At 40.6% G+C, this 22,166-nt stretch overlaps 1 protein-coding gene across 1 annotated transcript in view; it reads right to left on the bottom strand.

The window, feature by feature from the left end:
* Positions 1-2,617: 2,617 nt before the first annotated feature.
* The window catches only part of LOC104468533 (monofunctional C1-tetrahydrofolate synthase, mitochondrial-like), a gene marked incomplete at its 5' end in the record, with an annotated part of 57,738 nt that continues 38,189 nt past the window's right edge, over positions 2,618-22,166 (bottom strand). The window contains one exon of the mRNA XM_010082716.1: positions 2,618-2,707. Within this exon, the coding sequence (XP_010081018.1) occupies positions 2,618-2,707 (90 nt within the window). The remainder of the gene's footprint in view (positions 2,708-22,166) is intronic.

Raw genomic sequence — 22,166 nt, forward strand, 5'->3', positions numbered from 1 at the left:
CTTCTTTTTTTGACAAAGTTTTTGCTTGTATGAATTTTTGGAGTATATTCTAATGACCAGTATTCCGCAAATTTTTGTGAGAGCTATCATCTGCTTCATTAATGCAGAGAAGTGGTGGAGAAAAATCAGAGAGGCTAATGGCATCCAATGTTTCAGCTCAGTAAGAGCCCAAACAGCTGCCCTTGCAGCAGGGACTTTTGTCTGTATCTCCTTCACGAGTCTCATGAAGCTACGCATTACAGAGGAGGATATAAACCGCACACTAAACCAACTGTTCTCAGCTCTGCACGCATGTTTATAATGAAATATCTGCAGCTCTTCCACTAATCTCTAAATATTTTTCAATTACCACATCTTAAAGATTTGAATCAGTGCTAACGAGCTGCCACAATATCATATTACTAGAAATTTTACATTGTACACTAAAACGCTAAGAAAATAATCCAAACCAAGTGGAAAAAAAGAGTCCCTTGGTCTGCCATCATAGAAACAAACCCACAAATACCTCAAAGCAGAGTATCAGCTACATCATAGGTTCACTTCAGCGAATGTGTGAAAGCAAGGAATAATACTAAACTTCTCTACAGAAAAATAGGATTAAAGATTACAAGGGAATATTGTCTCTCTCTTTATCCAAAATGAGAAATGTACAAATCTAGCACACAAACTGGATTAATCTTAGAGCTGATGAACACTGACTACCTTGTGTGGTGCTCACTGGATATTACAATGCTCTCAAGGCATTTACTTAGATCGCTAAAGGTAGGAACACAGGTGAGCATGTGCCTATATTGATGAAAAATACATATGATCAAGCTGGTTTTTTTCCTTAAAAGGCTTAAACTTATGGAATCATTCATCTATCTGACACCAACACTACCTCCATAATGAAATTAAAATAATTTATTAACAGTTGGATGTATACACTATTTCCTACCTGACTATTATGTTTTTGTGAGTTTGTTAGCATTTATTTTACATCTGATAAAATGCCATCACTGACTAAAAGACAAGTTTAACATTTTAATTTCATGCACAACATCAAATGAAAGAACTTCACAGCTGGAATGGAGTACTTTATCCGCTTAATTACTGTCGCTCTTCAAAACTCACTGATCCATGGTTTCGATAGATTTGCGTAAGACTAGGCAGTAAATACCTGATTAAGCAGACCATGCGACTCTGCATATAGATTTTACATTAGGATTCTACAATCATTTGAAATGATTCAGAAATAATTGTATGACTGACACATGATGAATCAGTATGTATGCATGAAGCCATCAGACATATAAAGCATATCAGTAACAAAAATGGGATATATGCCAAGAAGTATGCATAACACTACCCAGCAACAGAATAGTCAGTGATGGTTTGCATATAAGCTAGTAATGACCTGTCCATGCCGGTTAAATTTCAAGCTAACTGCTTTTTACTTGTCTTGACTGGTACATGCAAAACGTCAGAATCTGCTCTCACCAGATGTTATGTAGATGCTGTGACACTCAAGTAAGGGCGAGTGTAATCTTGTTGGCCTGAACAGTAATCTTGTTGGGTTGTGCAAACCTCTCCCCTCCTCCAAACAATCCATCAAAACACAGAAACAGAAACTGAAAGCCAGTTCGCTCAAACCAGAGTAGGCAAGGAATGCTGGAGCAGGGCTGAAGCACCTGGGCGCATCCACCTCAAAGCTGTGGCTGACCTGGGGTCTCATCACAGTCCTGTGAGCTCATAGTAATATTGGTGTTCTGAGTAAAAATAAACATTTTACCCTCCAGATGGATTTACTGGGGGAAAGGAGAGGGTTAAGTGATGAGAGGAGTGAGTCCCATCACAGACCGGCATGGTTTGTTTTGGTTGGGGTTGTATCCTCTCTTACTCCATTTATGTTACAGGGTTAAAGTGGAGTAGCATGGAATATTTTCATAACAATTTGAATTTTTAAGTGAGGAACATGTGCTACAGAAAATCAAAGCAGGACACCAAGAAGATTAAGTGCTTAGAGAAGGGGAGGAGGTGGCAGGGGAACTGCAGCCTCCAAGGAAAAGGGAGAGAACCCAGCATGAAAAACAGACAGGCTAAGAGGACAGATTTGTGTTCCTGAAATGCTTGTTACCTTTTGAGAGAGATGACAGCAATCAGGAAAAAAAAAAAAAAACAAACCAAAGTAAAGCTCATGAACAAACAGAAACATCTCCCCTGATACCTAGGTAATGACAGAAACACACTGCCACATGAGAGCAGTATCAAAGATGAACTAGATTATTTCTTTTGAGGTGAGTAACATGACATGTTTTCTTCATACCGACTTTTTCCATAGCCAGGTACAATTGCAGAGCCAGCTCCTCGTGCTGAACTGAGAGCCAGGAAATCCAAAAGGCACCTTCAATGTGCACCATCAGTGTAGCGCTGGCCACCATTCAGCAAACGAGAAACCCATGTGATGAAGCGCACATTATGAAACATTCCCCTAAACTGTGTGAAGTCCTCAATGAAACTAGGGCCTAGATAAACTCCTGACAACCTTTTTTGATACACATATTAGAGACAAACACCTTCCTCCAAGCTGGAACAGGAAAATAAAGGCTGCTGACCGACCTGAATTTGGAGGTCACTCTCAAAACAATCCTTTCACTTCCTCCGTGACAGGGTCAAGGTCAATGTCATAGAAGCATGGCCTCGTGGGCAGTCCTGGCATGGTGCTCATCTGTGGGAACAATAAAGTTCAATAAGTAACAATAAGTTCACTCTTGCACCTGAAAGCAGATAATCACTCTGACCATGTAAACCTTAGATTAAGAGAAAGGCTGGATTGTTCATCATGGACCGAACTGCAGATGTGATCTTCACCACATTCTTTTGTTTCGGTTAAAAATGTCAAGCTTGGTACTTTTTCAATTCATTTTTAAGTGTACACTGCTAAAAGACAGGGAAGAGAAAATAAAAGCCACAAAATACAGGCTAGCACAGCAACCTAAGAATAAGCTCCTTAAAAAAAAAATGAAGACACTTTGGGACTTATTTGTTCCTCAGAACATTTATCCATTTATATCTACTGGGAAAAATCACACAGCAAAGGGCAAGGACATAATTACCTGCATTCAACTGGTGCTATGAATGTGTTGAACTCAGACCTCTCCCACAGAAAACCAGAATACAGGAGCAGAATTAATCCCAACACTTTCATGACGGGTTATTTAATGTAAGGAACAGATTGAAGTAGTTCAACCAAACATTACAGTTTGGATTACAGTTGAATCCTCATTTAGTAGGTAGAATTAGCAGGTTGAGATATAAAGCTAAAACAACCCATTATCTCAAACTACGCATAATTAAGATCCTGATGTAGCATAAGACACCACTATCTGCATACTTTTAGACGTAAATAATTTCATCAACTCAAATGACACAGTTAACTACAGCTCTGCTCACGCTACTTACACTATTATTTACCATTGTAATTTTAGCAGCAATTAAAGAAATGTGGGTCATGTGGAAATCGTGAGGTGCTGCTCCACAATAGCTTAAGCCACTTTAAATCAGAGGTACCCCAGCTTCTCACCTCACCTGCCTCAGGACTCCCCCCTTCTCCCTTGTGAAGGAGATGTCTGGAGAGCAGGGTCAGCAGAATAATGCTATTTTTTGGTCTACTTCATCTTTTCCTTGTCAGCACTTGAGCCAGGAGAGGCTTCCTTGGCCCCAGGGCCAGCACTGACACAGGCTGTGACTGTGGGGGAGTTTCAAAGCAGGACCAGTTTGGATCAATCTGAACCACTTTGGATTTGCACCCTAAGTCTTCCTAAGATGACAACTAGAAGCCCTGAATATCTCAACATATTTCCACTAATTCAAGGCACTCTAAAAATAGCATTGGGACTCCATAAACCCTTTTGTTATCTTAACCTCAGAGGTGGAGGATGGCCCAGCTGTATGAGGCCCTACGTTAATACCCAAAGAGATGAAAAACATCACAATCTCCGGAAACAAACCTCAAATTCAACTTAGCTCAACTGCTTGTTGTCTAAGAGCTTTTAAGCATTGAAACTTATTTAATAGAAGCTAGATTTTGAGGAACAAAATTTTAGCTGAGGCAGGTCAGCAGAGCTTGTTGAAGTTGGTGGCTAATCTGACCCCAGGAGGTAACCTTCAAATACGGTTCTGTAGGGAAGAAAAAAATCACACTGGCTTGAGTATCAGAACACTCCAAACACAATAACCTAAGGAAAGGGCCAGCTTATGTTACTTTTTCATGATGTAAGCTGAAACCCATTGCTGAAAGGGGACAATTTCACCCTGTGAGCCCCTGGGACAATTCTCCCTCAGAGCTGGCTCTGACACTCATCTTACTGCAACCAACTTCAACACACTGAACTGATGAAAATACACATTTTTGTGGCCAGGGTTGGTCAGCTGATGAATTAAATCTGCTTAATGCATGAGCAGCTCGCCACCAGACCACTGGCTGCAGAGGAGCAGGCAGAGCACGCCGTGGCCAGCCATCGCCTCCCAGCAGCGAGCACAGAGCCGAGCAACTTCCTCCCTAATTGCCCAAGTTGCGCAGCTCAGCTACGGTGTTTTCTCTGGCCAAAGGCAAGTTCTAACAGGCTAATTGGCCTCAAAAGAGGAAAAATACATGCCCACCATCCAAGCTCCACAAGAGAGACAGATTTACAGGGCCCCCTCGGGCTGGAGCAGGCTGTATTTCTTTGTAAGTCAACCTGTTCTGCTGCATATTCAGTGACTGAGTTGGCATCTCCCTTACGCTTTAGCTTTGCTCCAAACACTTGTGTAATGTTTCCATCGTGGGAATGCAAGCAAACTGTAAGATTTTACTATCACAGTCCCATTGACTCCAGAGATCTCTGCTGCCATTTCAGAGGTTAATCCTACATTGGGAAGGGGGAAAGGAGCTTGGGGAGCTCAGTACTGGTACAGCATCATCTCACTTGAGATCCAGCTCTGAGAAAAAACAATGCAACAAGCTCTTCTAGTAGACTCAGTACATTTCCTCTGTTTTTAAATATAGTCCTTCCTGATCTTTTGTTGTTGCATGCAGTAGAATAAAAGACAAAACTGTCAGTTTGCATTGACCAAAGCCTGCCATTGACAGCATGACATCATTTTATTGGCTGACGTTGTCTTGGCATCTTAGCCAAGTACTAAAACACCTTGTTACCATTCTTCATCCATTGGTCACACTAGTTGGAGTACATCATGTGGGTTACTGAATTATTTTCTGTCTCAGATTCATCCCAGTTTCTGAGTTAATGCTTGACAAGAAACTGCCTTAATGAATTACATATCACTGGGAGGGGAACAAACAAATTGCCAAAGACAACTTTCTGGTTAGTACCACTGGGAGGGGAACGAACAAATTGCCAAAGACAACTTTCTGGTTACTTTGTTTATGGCAGTTCTGCATCTGAAAGTAAACTCCCAAATTCCAGGCCCTCCCCCTCCCCCCACTTTTTTTAATATATCTACAAGCTTGGCCAGTCTCCATTTTCCCTGTATAATAAAAACAATAGCCAGTTTAGGGGAGTTTTTCCTTAATCTTTTTTAAAATAAATATTTTTTTTTAAAAAGTCCTACATGTGTGGTTTGTGTTTTTTTCATAGGCCCACTTCTACACCAGTGTAACTTCACTCTGTAAACTAATGGAAATCTATTACACCTATGAAATGTGAATATCAGAACAGTTTATTGCCGGTTCAGGGAATACAACTATTCTCATATTGAAAATTTAAGTCAACAAAAGGGAATGAGTTCATCTGAATTAAAATTACTGCTGTGTAAAATTAAGTACAAGACAAAAATACCACAGAGGAAACACTTTTTGGGACAAATACCTATGTGAATTACAGAGTTAAAATAAAACACGTCCTGTAATTTTCCCCATGGCCCAGACTTCCAAACAGGCAAGGCCATGTAGATTTACGATCGTTTCTCTCTGTTCTCGTTATTTGGACACACAGAAGTAACATGCAGCAGAATCTACCCCTTTTTCACTATTTCAAGGTCAATAGGAGGAGACGGCTGGCTGGTGGAGGAGATTACTGCTGACTATTCCCTCTCCAGCCCTCCACTCCTTTCCTGCGGCCAAAACTGCAACAGAGAAAAAAGGGCTCAGTCAGCTGCAAGGCTGAATCGAGGCTTCAGCTGACTGGCTGTCCACATGGTTGTGGGCTCAGAATGATCCTCTTTCGCTGTCGTCCACGATGCTGAATGAAGGCATTAATGTGCCAGTTCACAGGCTGGCCTTAACCCTGGCAGGCATGACCCTCTTCCCTGCCCTAAGTAACCACAGCCTAGATTTTTGTGGATGGGGGAACGCTAACCTGCCCCATGGCTGCAGCACACACCGTACCTGCACAGCAGCTGGCAGGCTACCTCCTCCTCTCCAAGGCTTTCTGAGGTAGATACGTACTAAAATTACTTCATTTCTAAAACTTTAAAAAAAGGAGAACGAACAATGAAAGAGAAAGTATGCCTAAAACATAAATCACTTTGGTAATTAGCAGGTACATACAGCATGAAAAAAGCCACAGAAATTTACAGTCATACAGCAGCTTGCTAGGCATCTCACGCAATATACACCCTCTATATATTGCATGGAGATTAGCACAACTCTCCACTCTAATATAACAACATTTGGGTTATAGATTGGTAGCTATGCAACATCAAGCATCATGGCTATGAGAAAAGAGCAGGGTGAGAAAAAGTGAATGACAACACACTATCCACTTAAGACCACAACTGAAATTTAGTTAGCCAAAATAATCAGTACTTCATTTGACCAAAATTGTTACTGTCACACTTCCCCTTGGAGAAGGAATATATAAGGCACAAACTTTGCACCCTAAGACTTAATGCAATTCAGATAAATGCCTTATACAGGGGAAAAAAAAATTTCATGAAGAATTCATCCAGATGCTGCCCAAAACACATAATTTAGGAATTAATAGGAACTAGTTTTGTAGGAACTCACTGGAATCAACCATTTTCTTCACAGACCGTGCAATTGTCTACAGAGAGCCAATCAACTACAGACGTGAAAAATACAATGCCTATTTATTACCAGGGCACCTTATGTTTAGGAGGCAAAAGCAGCAAGTCTTACAGTCAGCTATCCTGAGGATCATTTATACTCCTGGAAATGCACAACTAGTGGAAGATGACAGACAATTTTAGTTAAGAAAGCCTGAAGGCTACTGTTATTTATACTAGGCATTTATCATCTCCCAGTTTACTTACATGACTAAACAAAAAAAAACATAAGGAAAAAAACCAAAACGTAATGAGCTTCCTTAAAAAAGGAGGATATAAGTTATTTCTAAGGAAGCCCTATGAAAGTGCTGTTCCATGCCCTCTTCAAGAATGCATCCACTGTCACTGGAAGAGTGACTAAATTGAGCTTCACTGGAGTTGAATTTAAATTACAGTTATATGTTCCCTCATAATTTTAATTGACCATAAGGTCTACGTAGTATTTGCACAGTCAAGCCCTAAGTCTCTGCTTGCCATGTCTGTTACAGTCCCAAGAGGAACTATGCTGCTTAGCATCCTTTTTTATCACACAAATGCCTCTCAGTGTTTGACATATCCTGCCTTTTACTCCAAATGTGTATCCATCCATCCATATCTCTATTTTTTTCCATTTATCTATATGAAAAATCCTAATAAGACCTGAGATCACCTTAACTGGGTTAGCACAATGGCATGATTAGCAAAACAGACAGTCCTGCGGGCTACATCCAACTCACGTTTAGTGTCTTTTTCACCTAGAAGACAAGATGTATCTGTTCTACAGGCATAGCATGATTTCTAAATAGAGAAAGAAAACCAGAGGAATCTGTACTTACACAAAGCAGGGAAAACAGACAATTAGAAGATAGAAAAAAAAATCAGCAAACAGCTTATCTAGGAAACCTCCCTGTTCTGTGGCTTATGGAGTTAACATTGCATTTGACAAGACGTACAAGTAATTCACATTATCTAACTGTATCATTTTGTTAATTAAACAAGTTAGGACAACCCACAACCATTTCAAACTTGAAATATTGCAGAAAACAGATGTTGTTTCTCAAGAGAATTTAGCATACACATGACTGCGGATAACTCCTCAATAAAATCTGATGGGGTGAATTGCAGATCCCACACTCCCTCAGCAAGGAACAATACAAGAGGAAACTCAAGAGGTTTATAAATAGCGCTATAAACATGCATGCATAACGTTCAACGTGCCAGAATGTGTTGGAATCCTGAGGCACAGCACGAAGGAGTTATGCTTCAGGGTTTCAGTAACATTTCCCAGTGTGAATTAGAGCTCTGAAAGACAGATCCACTACCAGAAGTTTGCTCCCCTGCAGTGCACCTGTCAGTCTCAGCACATACGAAGCTGAAAGGAAGAGCTTTCCTTTCTTCTTCTCCAGGTCTCCAATTTTGCCTGCCTTTAGGCCCCCTTTATCTCGAGTATCAGATTAGTCCCGCTGACACCGGTGGTGCTGGCCAGCACTGGAAGCTGGCACCAGGGGAACTGCAATCCATGGGGTGGGAGAGGGAGATTCACAGTCACCTCACTGTGCTGCATGACTGGAGGAGTGAGTGCAGATCTTATTACTGGATGCCTTAAGGTCCCTGCAGTCTCCATTTAAAAACTATATTCGGAAATTTAGATATTAGGAAGAAATTTTTCACTGTGAGGGTGGTGAGGCAGTGGCCCAGGTTGCCCAGAGAAGCTGTGGATGTCCCATCCCTGGAGGTGTTCAAGGCCAGGCTGGATGGGGCTTTGAGCAACCTGGGCTAGTGGGAGGTGTCCCTGCCCATGGCAGGGGGTTTGGAACTAGATGATCTTTAAGGTCCCTTCCAACCCAAACCATTGTATGATTCTAAATTTTTCATGAGACTACGCAGTGAGAGCAGCTGGTAGGACTACAGCACTCGGAAGCACACGACTGTGCAAATACCTCCAGTGAGTGGTCATTTACTTCATCTTTGAACTGGACTGTCCTACACTGCAGAGGCACTCTGTGCACGGAAGAGGGAAGCTAGTGCACAAAAACTAGGCAGCATGTCCTAAGCATCTCCAGGATCAGCTCATAGTTTGTTCCACAGAACCTGAAAATTCCCCCCAGTGCAGAGCTGCAGAGCTCTATCACTTCAGAGGTAGCTTATGTTTTGAATGACAGAAGAAGAAAAAAAGTTTACATGAAAATGATGGAAAAGAATAATTAAGAGAACAGTGTTGCTTGTCTTAATTAAAATAAATACAACAGAATAAAATGGCCAAACCAAAATATGCACAATTGAGTCTGCACTCATACACACACCCCGACATGCGCATTAGAGAGGGGAACACCACCATACATACAAAGACTGAACTGATGCTCAAGTGACCTTTCACCATCCCTTAAAAGCAAGCAAACCTCAAACTCTCACATTAGGAAAAGAAGATGAACAATGGAGGCAAGCTGGGGCTTCCTTGGAAAAGTATCAACCTTTAAAAACAAACTAACAAATGCAGCCTTGGAAATGGCAATAATTTCTAAAAATCTACTTTAATAGCTACATAATGCTTAAGAAAATACTACCTCCTTTTTTTCATTGCCTGAAAATAGGAAGGATTTCTAAAAGCAGCTAAGCAACGATCTTTAGTCAGTGTTTAAATAATGGCTCACTTCTAAGTTTTAATGAAAATTTGCCAAACCTGATGATAGCCAGAGGAGGTAGGGAGAGTGAAGATCATATTTCCTTCTCAGGAAATCTTTAACAAAAAAGGACCTTGTTGCAATGTTTAAGAACAATCACAGTACAAAACTCAACATGTTAGCAGCTTTCAAAATGATCAAAATAATGTTTGAAAAAATGCTGATGCTACCCTGACATATGCTGTGGTATTCCTTGCAATAAATGTCTCTGTTTCACTTGCATGATGACTGATATCAGGTGCAGTAGTCCATCTGGCAGCAATTATTCTATTATCATTGCCTCCTACTTCAATGTTTCCACATTCTTGGCAATTGTTTGGTTTTGTGAAAGGATTTACAACAACAAAACACATGGGCATTGCTCTTCTGCTATCAGCATCTAGATGAAGTTGTAAAGTACCGAGTATTGGTTATACAATCCTAATTGACCTTGCTGCCAGGTGCTCAAGTGAGGCAGAAGTAGCTTGTGCCCTGTTACATTTTGTGAGGGATTACCAGGACCCTACAATTCACTCGTCTTGAGCAGAAATAGCCTGAATCTGAAAGTGATCTCCTGGGCACCCTAAGGAAAAAAACAAAGTGCACACAACAGTCCACATCTGTCCAGTACAGCTTTTGGGGGGGACTTGTGGATGCATATGCTAAAGGAAGCAGGGGACAAGAGGAGTCAGTCAATGTTTGGGCGGCCAAGTTCTTGGGGAACAGGTCAGTGTAATACCGCTGGAACTGTTGCTGCTAGTGACATACTGAAGCACCAAAGACCCAGAACAGGCATTTTGCTAGTTATTAAATAAAATATTTAGGCATAGGTGTAATCTGTAAAAGAATGAGCAATTTACTCAATGAAGTAAAACATTTCTGACTCACATACAACTGCAGTTCCTCTCAGCAGAGTTGTCTGAACTCATTTTAATCTTAGAATTTATAAAACCATACTTGAAGCAGAAGAAAATGATCCCTCTAATAACAGCACAACGGGATCAATATTTTAAATTTCACTTGAAAAATACAACTCTCAATCTGAGGTAGCACGTTTGATAGTGTTAGTTCAGTGTACTGCTTTTTCATACCTTTCACAACAAGCAAGATGTTTCACAGGGTACTCAGAGCTGTTTTCTGCCTTAGGTAGGTTAATCGATAAACAAAATACTACAAAAAGGAAAGCTACAAAACCAAAAAACCCCTCCAAAACCAAACAACCCCACTCCAAAAAAAACCAAAACAACCAGCCACAGAGCAGATAAAGGGGGAGAGAAAACACAGTGCTACAAATTCCAGGTGACTTGTTCCAAAACACCTCCCTCCATCCCAGCCCACTCAAATCCATTTCCAGGAGTAATTGCTCCCTTGGCCGAGGCCTACATCCTGATTTTCCTTTCCCCCTTGGGCTTTCGACAGAATCCCTGGCAAAGGATTCTCGCTTGCTGCCTCTTGTACAAAATCACCTCCTCAGCCAGAAGAAATCCTTCCCTCCAGCTCACTCCTGGTGTTGGAGGCTCCCAGGGCTGTTCCCATTCTTGACGAGCGTCCAATACATCAGACAGTGCTGGAAACATGCCTCTGAGGGAATAAATCCCGAGGATAAAGGTGTTCCTCTCATGTGCTGTTTCAGCAACAGGAATATCTGAAGTATCTGATGTTTGTGGGCACCTGATTCTCCTGCTTTGTCCAGCGCTCGGGTCTCCTGGTGAGCAGGAGGTGACCAAGCTGTGCCAGCAGCTCAGGTTCTGCCGAAAGCACAGCAGGATTTGTGGTATTTTGGGGGACGAGGTTTCGGGTAGACCCATCCCAACCATCTTGTTTTTGCGAGGACTGGGCACCTTTCATTTCCTCTGAAACTTGTTTAGTTTTTGCAGATTGTTTCTCTAGAAGGGCCATTCCTCAAACACTGGGAGCAAGTCCCACTTTGTGCTCTTGATCTTCACTATGCCATTTTGTTTGAAAGCTTCATAACTTTCATCTGAGACTTGCCTTGCTGGTCAGACAGCCTGACATGTTAACACAGGAAAGCACAGAACCTCAATTACAGCCCAGAAACCAGAGATGGTGGCAGCAGCCGACTACATAAAGCAAATACATGTGCCCAATGTGCAACAAACTTTACCTGTCCTAGTAAGCCATGCTAGGAAGAGAATCAGGAGCATTATCCAGTCATTTCAATTACAAATTACAACATGGGGAAATCCCAAAAGATTGTGTAACCATGCTGAATAAAAGCACATTTAACTGCTGCCTAGTAGCCCTCTTCGTTACAATTAACTAGATCCACTGATATTTGAGTAAGTAAAGTTCCCTAAGAAACACTGTATCAGGCAAAGATGATATCTATATATCTATATATCTAATCTATATATCTATATATCAATATATCTATGTATACGGGAAGAACCACTTCTGAAGAACATAAAGGGATTATAGCAAAAGACCACTTAAAATTAGTTCTTTTTAATTGTTAAATCACCAGACTGGTTTGATCTCATCACATGACTTAAACAAAGTGCCAGTGGTGACCTTTATTATACCAAAGGGTACTAGAATTTTGGAAAACACCTGAAGTAACAGGTGTTGAAAAAGTGGAAGTGGTGACTATATTTTGCTAATCCCATCTGAGTAGACACAATCTAGTTTTCAGTACTGGGAAACAATAAAATTTAGGATACACATTTCACAGGTGCGGTTCAACTTTCCAGTTTGCAGTTATCATGGGAGATGCTGGAAAGAAGAGACTGGGTGCTTGTCTCCAAAGAATGATCAGCTGTGGTGGGCACCAACTGTCATCATGTATCAACCTTGACCAGTGAGCATCTCTAATCTTGTTAGTTCAAGTTTCTGTATCTACTTTCTCAAGTCATTTGTTGCTTGGATAAATGATTTCAATTACATTATAATTCTGGATGTGGCCGCTTTCTAACCATACACAATTTCTTCCCAGCTGTCTCCAGGCAAATGACTGTTTCAATATACTATGTCAATGCTATTTTTCAGCTGAGCTGAAGAATTCAAAAACTTTTTGTTTCTATTTGTTCCTAACCCAGAAGATCCAGAATGGATCCAGTTTGGCTGGACAGAAGGACGTTAAATTTTCAAGCTGCCTGAGCAAGTCAGATATTCTCAGTCACAATTCCATTGCAGACCTCTATCAGCACATATTATTCAATGCAGCATGTCCTCTAAAATCTTATCAGAATGCACTGCAGTTCCCTTTGACAAGGAAGCCAATAAAAATAAAGGATATTAGTTAGATCAGCAATTTTCACCATATAGTCTATCGACCCTCTATTTTAAAAGGTCTCTAAAAGGTTGCTAAGAAAAGCGAGTCATGAACAACCTATACTGGAGCTCACACTTCTCCTGGAAAATAGAAGAACATAGAAATGCTTTGAAAAAGGATGAAAGTCAGTAACTTGTGATGCATTATTGCCTTCAGAAGAGCCACTTTCTTTGAAAGTTTCCTGAACTGCACGAATAGCTCTAAGGAGAAAGGAAAAAATTCAAGCCATGAATGTGTGACTTAACTCTCTTATTGCAATGTTGATTTTCAAAGTTTCTCTAAGGAGATACTAAACTCCTAATTTCTGTTCACTGAGAGAGAACCATGAATTAACAAACTGTCAGATAGATTTATTTTTCAATGGACACCAGATAAAATTTTGTTAACTTATGGAGGGCACAAACTTTATCCTGCAAATGTGCATCCTTACATCATATAACAATGATGTATTTTTTTTTTAAATAAAATTATTTTCAAGGTACTTACAAATATGAATTAAATACATTAAGTACATCTGGGAAATACATTAAATAAGATCTCCATTTTAAAAGGTGAGTGAGATAGGAGGCAGAAAAGGTTAAATGATTTGCCAAAAGGAGCTGAGGTGTTGCCAGGAGAATAGAACTTGAAATATGTAGCTCGGATTCTCATCTTAGTCTCATATAAGTGAAACTCAAAAAATAACTACGCTAACTAGTTACATTGCATGAAACATCTGTCTCTATTGCATAATGAAGTCTTTGTATCGGTATTTTTTAATGAAATACAACTTCCTCCACTTCTCACACTTTGAAGTACTCAGTATGAACTTGCAGGAAGTCTCTTTTCTAAACACAGTTTCTGCAACATAACAAAGGATAACAATATATTCACATAAACAACAAAAATCATGTTAAACGATCCAATTAAAAGCAAACATATCTGGAAACACACTTGTTTTCAGTCTTAAAAACAAACCAACTCCCAAACAGATGTTTTGTGGGTGGCATTCAGTACTTTTCCCAAATGAAGCACTTGAAAGGACAAAATAAGTGGATGGTAATAATAATTTCTGCATCTGAACACAAAACAAGTTAACACAACTCTTTTTCTTATTTTGACAAACATCTAGTACAGGAACAATCTATGGGAACTGCTCAAGCTTAAAAAAAAAGTGTAAAAATGCCACAAAGTTTATTTGTGCATGTACAGGGTAAATAATAAAAAGACTAAAATAAAATGATAATGCAGAAATTAAAAACTAGTTAGAATATAACTTCTCTAATACCAAAGTGAACAAAGCAGCAGACAAAGCCATATGCTTTATTTACTCTTATGGTATAGCCCCCTGGCTCCTCCTAATCAAAACAAGGCCGGTCTGTAATGAACTTTTAGTTTTGGCAAACAAACCATTCACAACTCCACTGCTCAGCCAAAGGCATAACAAACACAACCTGCAACACATCCGCTAAGGTTCAGCCTGCCTCCTCTCCTCCTGGTCACCCCAGGAATGAGGGCCCCCTGTGTTGGCACACTGACCCTGCCTGAAGAGCTGCAATGCCCCAGGAGTGTGTCCATCACCACCTGTCTGGGCATCTTCCTTGCAGAGAGGCGGCTGGCGAGCAAGAGAGCTCTCCCTTGGGCAGAGCCACAGACTGTGCTGCCATCTCATCATCAGCACCCACCCCAGCAGTCGGGATGCCTGCAGTTATTCTTGTTTGCAAATTGCTTGTTGTTTAGGTGGGAAAACTCTGCTTTATCTTTGCTTCCACATTACATTTCTCCTCTGTCAGACTGCTTAAATACTGACTGTGATACTACTTTAAAATAATTTTTTTTGTGAAAGTTATTAAGAAATTTAGTTTTTTTATTTTTCCCAGATAAAAGCAAAGAGACAAAGAGCTTCACAAACTCAGAGGGAGCTTATTTGTGCTGTCACAAACATGCCTGGATTCCATCTTGGCTAGATTACCTGCAGAGCAATTGGTTTCCATGTCTACTCACTGCATCACATCTCTACTACAGATGCCAAATACAATGGCATTGATGCTCTTTACTACAAGCTGGATCAGAGCTCTGCAGTCAGCACAGCTCATTCAGGGTCTCAGGCACACAAACAAATCTGACAAATGCAGCGCCAGCAGCATAGCCTTGCTCTCTCTGGTGCATAGGAAAAAGGCTTGGCTCTGCTCCCTGTGTGCCACTGCACGTTCTCTCTCCTTTGTCATCCTGCTGCTTTGCTGCAGCCATGCATGTGCCTGGCCACAACTCAGAAATACAGGAATGGGGAAAAGTCATCACAGGCTAAGGAAGGAGGGAAGTATCTGTATCTACTTTGCTGCATTTGTGAAACACCATCTTTTATCTTCATTTGATTCAGCCTAGTAACAACGGCTCCTAGTGCCTTGCTTTCCACGTGTACAGAGGAGCAGGGCATTGTGTACGCACAGAAAACTGGTGCAGTGTGATCAATTAATTCAGAAGTTACACTTTAAATCAGGCAGAAGGCAGGCAGGGAGTGTGCTGTTTCACATCAAAGCAAATATGTGTGTTCTGGGGTTATGTCTCCAATAGCTTCTGGTGCCAGATGCTTTTACGGAGAAAAGCTAAAAAACTATGGAGGCTGACAAAGCAATCTCTGTCCAACACTGGGAGCTGGTAACTGAAGACCGTCCGAACCCTTGAACACCATGCTTAGCACTTTTTCCAAAATACTTACTTACATTAATTACAACCCTGCATACTGTTGATGGCCATAACCTCTAATAAACCTTGTTAAATTCTTGGCCTCAGCGGCTCTTCTGTGTTAATGACTTCCACATTTTAATCACATGTGAGAAAGTATTTCCTTCTTTTTATAGAGGTATTAATATAGATGCCTAGAAATGTCTCTTCACAGACCAAAGAAATATTTCAAAGAAAAATTGGTTTCCAGGTAGTATGGAGACAGCTTCAGATAACCTCTAAAATCTGCGTAACAGCACAGGGGCATAATACAGGTATAAATACAAGTCTATGAAATTTACAAGACTTCAGATATTAGATACAAATTTTATATGAACACAGCAACTTAAAAATTCTTGGCTTTCTCGGTATTTCAAGTATTAGAAACACGTTAACATGTCAAGAATCCAAAAACTATTTCTGTGCTAAAGAAACTGAGAAAGATCCAATATACTTTAATTAAACAGAGACGCAAAATGGTCATATTGCTAAACAATATGAAACTATTGCCAAATAGATTTGGGGATAACAGCAGAACTTAGTTAACAGCAATTAGCTTTGACCACACAGTTTAAGCCAGCAAGCCTACACAAAACACATCATTATATTGTGTGCCAGCTGGTGTTTAAGATGAACTTCAGCACCCTGTTTTCAGAGAGGAATGCCTAAACACTAAAGTGTGGCTGCATTAAAGCCTCTGTAACATTCTTCTGCTTTTTATGATTACTGTCTAGTTACTCACCCACTAATTCAAATTTTAGCTGAAAAAGTTACTTTACACAAATTTACATTTTTGTGGTATCCAGGTTATAATGCAGAAATAACCTGGATTATGTATGCCTAACAAATGCGATAACCTTCACAATTGAAAAATTTTCTCTCTTTCTTGTGAGTGGTATGGCATTGCTCCTTCAGTTATAACTTCTGAGTTTCAACAAGCCAGCTGAAGTGGCTGCCATGTCACATGAATAAGGATATTTACTTTTTCGTGGACCTGCTGGGATTACTGGGGAGGGTGATAAGAAGCCTGGCAGAATGCTGAAAAAAACAGCACAGGTCAGGAAGTCATGTCTGGGAGCAGATGTTCTAATTGCATTTAGAGATGGATGCCATACAAGGGGAAGCTGGCATTTAACAGGTACTGTACTCAGATCCATTTCACTGTCACTAAAGCTACTATAAAACCAAAAGACTCAGTGAGAAAGAAAGGAAAACAATGACATAACCAGAACAGAACTCCAAGTAACTTGGGAGATGCTCTGCGGCATCCTTATTATTCATTTCCTCTCATTAGATTTTTACCCTTGCCTAGCTTGTTCTGATAGTTAAGGCTAATGGTCTCTTTGCTAGTGAAGACTCCTTAAAAAGCCACAGCAGGCATAAGCTAGCCCTTCCCTCTGCCCTCCCCTCAGAGAGGTCTATGGCGGGCAGGGGGTAGGAGCCCAGGCCCATCCCCAAGGCAGCTTCCAGAGCACAGGCACCTTCACCTGCTCCCCAATTGCTGCAAAGAGGGGCATGGCTGCAACCCTGCCTGTCTGCCATGCTCCAGTTCACTGAGGGGCTGCATGAGATTTAGGACTCTGATTAACCAGCAAGAACAGTGTGGCTTGGAGCAAGAGATGAGACAGAAACTCCTGCCGTCCCTCTCCTTCAGCTCTTCCTGCCCAAATATCTCAGTTGCTGCTGACAACTACTTTTATTCTGGAGAGATAAAAGGCAAACTGTGAATATCAGAGGCTTACCTACAAATACTAAACAGTAAACTATAACCTCTGCGGTGCTGATTCATAAGCAGATCAGACATCCCTGCACGCAAGGTACCACTATCCCTCAGAGAGGCAGGGGCTGATATGGCTTCAGCAATATGATTTTCATTTGCAGACACATGTCTGTCAGAATCCTAAATCTCATACTCCATTGCCTTTGTGGCCGATATTAAGCATGTGTCTGGAAAGAATAAAAAGGCAGTCAGTTGTCTTGAATCTGGGAAAATTTCAGAATTTTTCTTACTCAAGTGTCAAAAAATATTAATGTAACTTTTTACTTTGTAAAGTGGAAAGACTCCAAAACCAGGCAGTGTTCCATGTACCTGCAGTGAGAAGTAGAAGAACGGTTAGCTATAACAGAGCCCCTGCAAATTTCTTTCCCATCTGGAAGAATACTGCAATTCCACATGAAGAATGCCAGCAGCAAACCGTCATGCCAAATTTTCCTCTACAGTATGTGTTTGGTTCTGAATCAATCCCAGAGAAGACATCAGACAACATCAAAACAGAAGCCTTTAATTGCCCTATAAAATGAAGATGACTTTATCCCCTTAAAGCTGAACTTTTGTGAATATAACCCTGGAAAATGGTACCCCATGAAACCACTGGGCATTACACTGCAGTTATCTGGGATTCATCTTGTATACCACTATATTTTTTTTTAACTGTACTGGAAATTATGTTGAAAGGCCTATAAAAAAGCATGTTTTTGGATTATCATGGCGTTTGTATCTTGGAAACAGAATTCAGACCACATCTTTAATGAAATGGTCCATTTGGCCTAAGCAACCCAAGGAAAGAAAAAAGTTGCTATCCCTTTAGAAAATGTCATTTTAAAGTACCTAAAATGTTTTCCATTTGCAAGGCATACATGGGCTTGACTAACGTTTCAGAGTAGATTCAGTTTATGGAGAAAAAAGCACTTTTATCCTGCAATAAGAATGCTCATAGCCAGATGTACCAGAAGAGCCATTCCGCTTAAATTTGAACAGTACCTCATCCCAGCATGACACGTGTGCCTGAGTGTGGTGGGCGTTTGTGTATATACTCACCAATTCTCCCCTCCCAGTTTCTCTCTTTTTGACTAGGGAGTAAAGTGAGTGTCCCAGTTGTGCCCATTTTGTAAAGCATATGAGAAGCATTAGGAAAAGGCATTTAAACAAATGGAAATGATTGCTGATATTTCCTTTAGAAAAAGGTGAAAGAATCCGTTCTTACTACAGATTTCTGCAGCAGCACGTTTATCAGCAATATAAAGAAGTGTGGTCATTGACTGTCACAGCTCGCTCAGCTACCAGCGTTTCTTGCACAGATGGCCTTTCTACCTTCAAATTAGGACACCTTGCTGGTAAAATACATTCATATAATACCATTAAAACACACCTTTCAGTGAATGTGGCCTGTCTTCAAGAGCTCCCATCCCTTGGCTTATTAGCTCATTTGCTCAAACTGTCAACTCAGAATGGAAACACAGCTCCAGCTCACAGGAAACACTGTGGTGGGCTTGGTGATCCTTATGCAACACCGGCATTCTGCATTACTGACCAACCGAAGCTATCAGGAAGCTTTATTCGCTTGCCCAGACTTGTGGTCCTTTTTATGCCTTGCCAAGTAGGAAAGACAAACAAGTGCTTCAAATGGGCTACCTAGCGCTTTTAATCACAGCTTCCCCTTCTACTCCCCAATGACTTCAATCCAGCTGGTAAAATGCAGAGCTGCTTGCACAGCGCTTGCACTTCCGTTCAGCCTCAGTGATGGAAGGCAAGCCTCTTCCACCTCTTCGGGATGCCAGCTGGTGGGCTGCAATGCCACCTTGGCTCTTTCTCCTGAAACGATGGCCAGAGCACAGGCATCAGGATAATTTTTATTTCCTTTTTAATTGAATGCCTGGGAGAGGGAAGAACAGCCACCGCACTTTGGAGGCACTCATGCAATTTGGTGTCTGTGACACTTTTTTTTTTCCTTTTCTTTTATACTGGCTTTGACCACCTCAATGACCTTCAGTCTTGCTCTAAATATCTTCCTCCCTTTTACATATAATCCTTTACAGATTCAACATCCTGTTCAACAGCAGGGGAATATCTGAAGTAATACAGCCATTCATATAGCTGTGCCAGACATTCCTCCTATGCTCTTCCTGTGCTGTGTTTGTAATTGTATCTGTCTTTCAAAAATTCAGTTAAGAGACAGTTAATGAAAACTAATTAAATTAGTCTTCTGACAACATAGAGCAGCACCACGTAGATGACATATTATAAAGTTCATGATGAAGCAAGGAGAAAGAAGCAGCGAAGTACTGACAACTCTCTTTCACATACCTCAAAATACTGGCAAAGGACACTCTTAAAGTTGCTTTTTAGAAAGGATGGGATGTCCATACAATGTGAAACAGTTGCTGATTTCTAAATGAGACAAGAGGTAAGCTAAAAAAGGAGAAAGCAGAAAGGTAAAAAGAATGCAAGTGTCTAATCCAGAAGAAGTTTCTTTACTCCTAAAGAAAGCAACATCTTGGCATTTTTTTGAGGAAAAAGGGTGTAAAATATGTCATCATTCTACAAATGAGGGTTAAAAAAGGCTAAGTTCTTTGGATGAAGACTGGTAAGAGAGGGTTGAAACAAACAAATAAATCTACAACATTTCATAAGAGAATTAATACTCCTACTATCCAAAGGGTTTTGTTTTCCAGTAAAGATGCAAAAATCCTCAAGCACATTACACTGTGTATTGATGCAACTTTTGCATTTGATTCTATTCCAGCACGTTCAATACATTGGAGTGGGGGAAAAGAGAAAAAAGGAGAAGGAAAAGGGATGAAAGAAATCCTAACGATCAGGAAGGCAGCCACTATGAAGTATGACTAACCTATTTACCAAATCAAAATGAATGTGCAAATATGTAGGGGAATTTTCTCTCCATGAACACTTACTGGTTGCTTCCTACTGTAGTCAAAGCATACATATTCCTGACAATGTAACCAAGCTGTGAATGTTTCTGAAATCTGATTTAAATTACTTAATTTATCCTGAAAATAGAAATCCAGAACTGGAAGCATCCTTAACTCTATCCTGCCACTAAGAGTGTGTAGGTGTACAGGCAGGTAGGTATGCCCATATACATGGGGTAGGTATTCCCACTATTCTGAGTGCCTATGAAGGAAATGTTTTTGAGTCAAAAGTAAACTATTTTAAAATTATTGTATCGCAGTTTTTATTAAAAATTTCCTGAAAAGTTTTTCCCCCTTGTACACATACACTCTCAGTTTATGATTTGAATTTATATGAGATGCAGACTTTTTTTCCTTTATGGTATCAGCTATCCCAAAGCAAAATGATGAGTGGCAGGCTGAGCTGACAAGGTCGACTGTGTTGAAATGCTCCCACCATTTCTGGCTTGCTGTACCTGCGGTTCACAGCACATTAGTCACAGTGTGTGCTGCAGAGTCCATGCGTGCCCCACCTCTAGGTTCCAGCGCTATAGATTGAATTTGGGGATGCAGCCAAACAGCTTAAAACTTTCCCTCTAATATACAATGCAACACGTTGTCCTGCTGGAACAGAAGCCTTGGGCAAGCTTGCTCAGGCACCCTGCAGAGAGTTAGCACTGAGAGTGGAGCGCATGGGCTGAGTTTGCCCCAGCTTGCCTCCCTGAGACTTACAGCACAGCTATTTCAGCAGCCACATTTCCCTTTATGGCAGGACCTTCCAGAGCATCCAAATGCAGTAATTTAATCTGCCTGTAAAGCCAAGCTGTGTCAAACACAGCCTTTCAGGGAAGCTGGGCCGCACCTCTGGCACTCATCCTCTCAAGAGATTAAAATGACTTTATTTTACAGAATGAAACGAAAAAAATTAAAATCGCAACCCATCCACACTGCTCTTCATACAGTCTATACAACAAAAAGAAATGAATACGGAATATGAATGTGCCAAACTAATTACAGTTGCTCATGCTTTATCAGACAAGCACCATTTAGCATTACCTGCCACCTGAGAAGCCAGCCAAGGCGGGCATGTTTCTGCTTAGCTAGAGGAGAGGACTATGCCCAGCATAGCACCCCTTCACACCTAACCCAAGGGATATCAAGGTCTGGAAGCAACCCTGTGCTTTGAACTAATGATCTTAAAATGCTTCAGAGCTAGAAGAGCTATGACTACTGGGGGTGCCGAGTGAAGAGGGGAGTGAAAACCTCATAGGTGGATATTTCAAGAAAATGGGAATCAAATGATGCATTTAAACACAGTTATGTTGTAAGTAACCAATTAACCGTCTTTCAAGTATCATAGGATCTAAGCACTCATTAAATCAATTAATAATATGATACTTTATGCTAATTCATCAGGTGCTACTAGTAGCACACTGTGTTCTGCCACAGTAACTCTTGTTTTCCGACTTCACTATAAAGCAAAATATTGAGTATCAACATTTTCGCTGTTTGGGTTAAAAATAGGATTAATGAAGTTGTAACTTCATGTTACTAAAATTGACTAAAAGTTACTGAAAGTAACAACCACAAGAAATTATAAAATAATTATAACTAAAGCAATCATTACTAAAACTAACACTTATTTTACAACTGTTTTTCCTCTGAACCACTTTGGGTATAAGCAGATAAATTCATCTGAGCTCTAGTTGCACAGTTGCAGATTGTTGTTTCGCTGTGGGTAACCAGCAATAAATTTAATGATCAAACCCACTGAGACACTACCAAGATCGTTTGAA

Source organism: Pterocles gutturalis, unplaced genomic scaffold (genome assembly GCF_000699245.1).
Source record: "Pterocles gutturalis isolate BGI_N339 unplaced genomic scaffold, ASM69924v1 scaffold1035, whole genome shotgun sequence".
Classification (NCBI taxonomy): Eukaryota; Metazoa; Chordata; class Aves; order Pterocliformes; family Pteroclidae; genus Pterocles; species Pterocles gutturalis.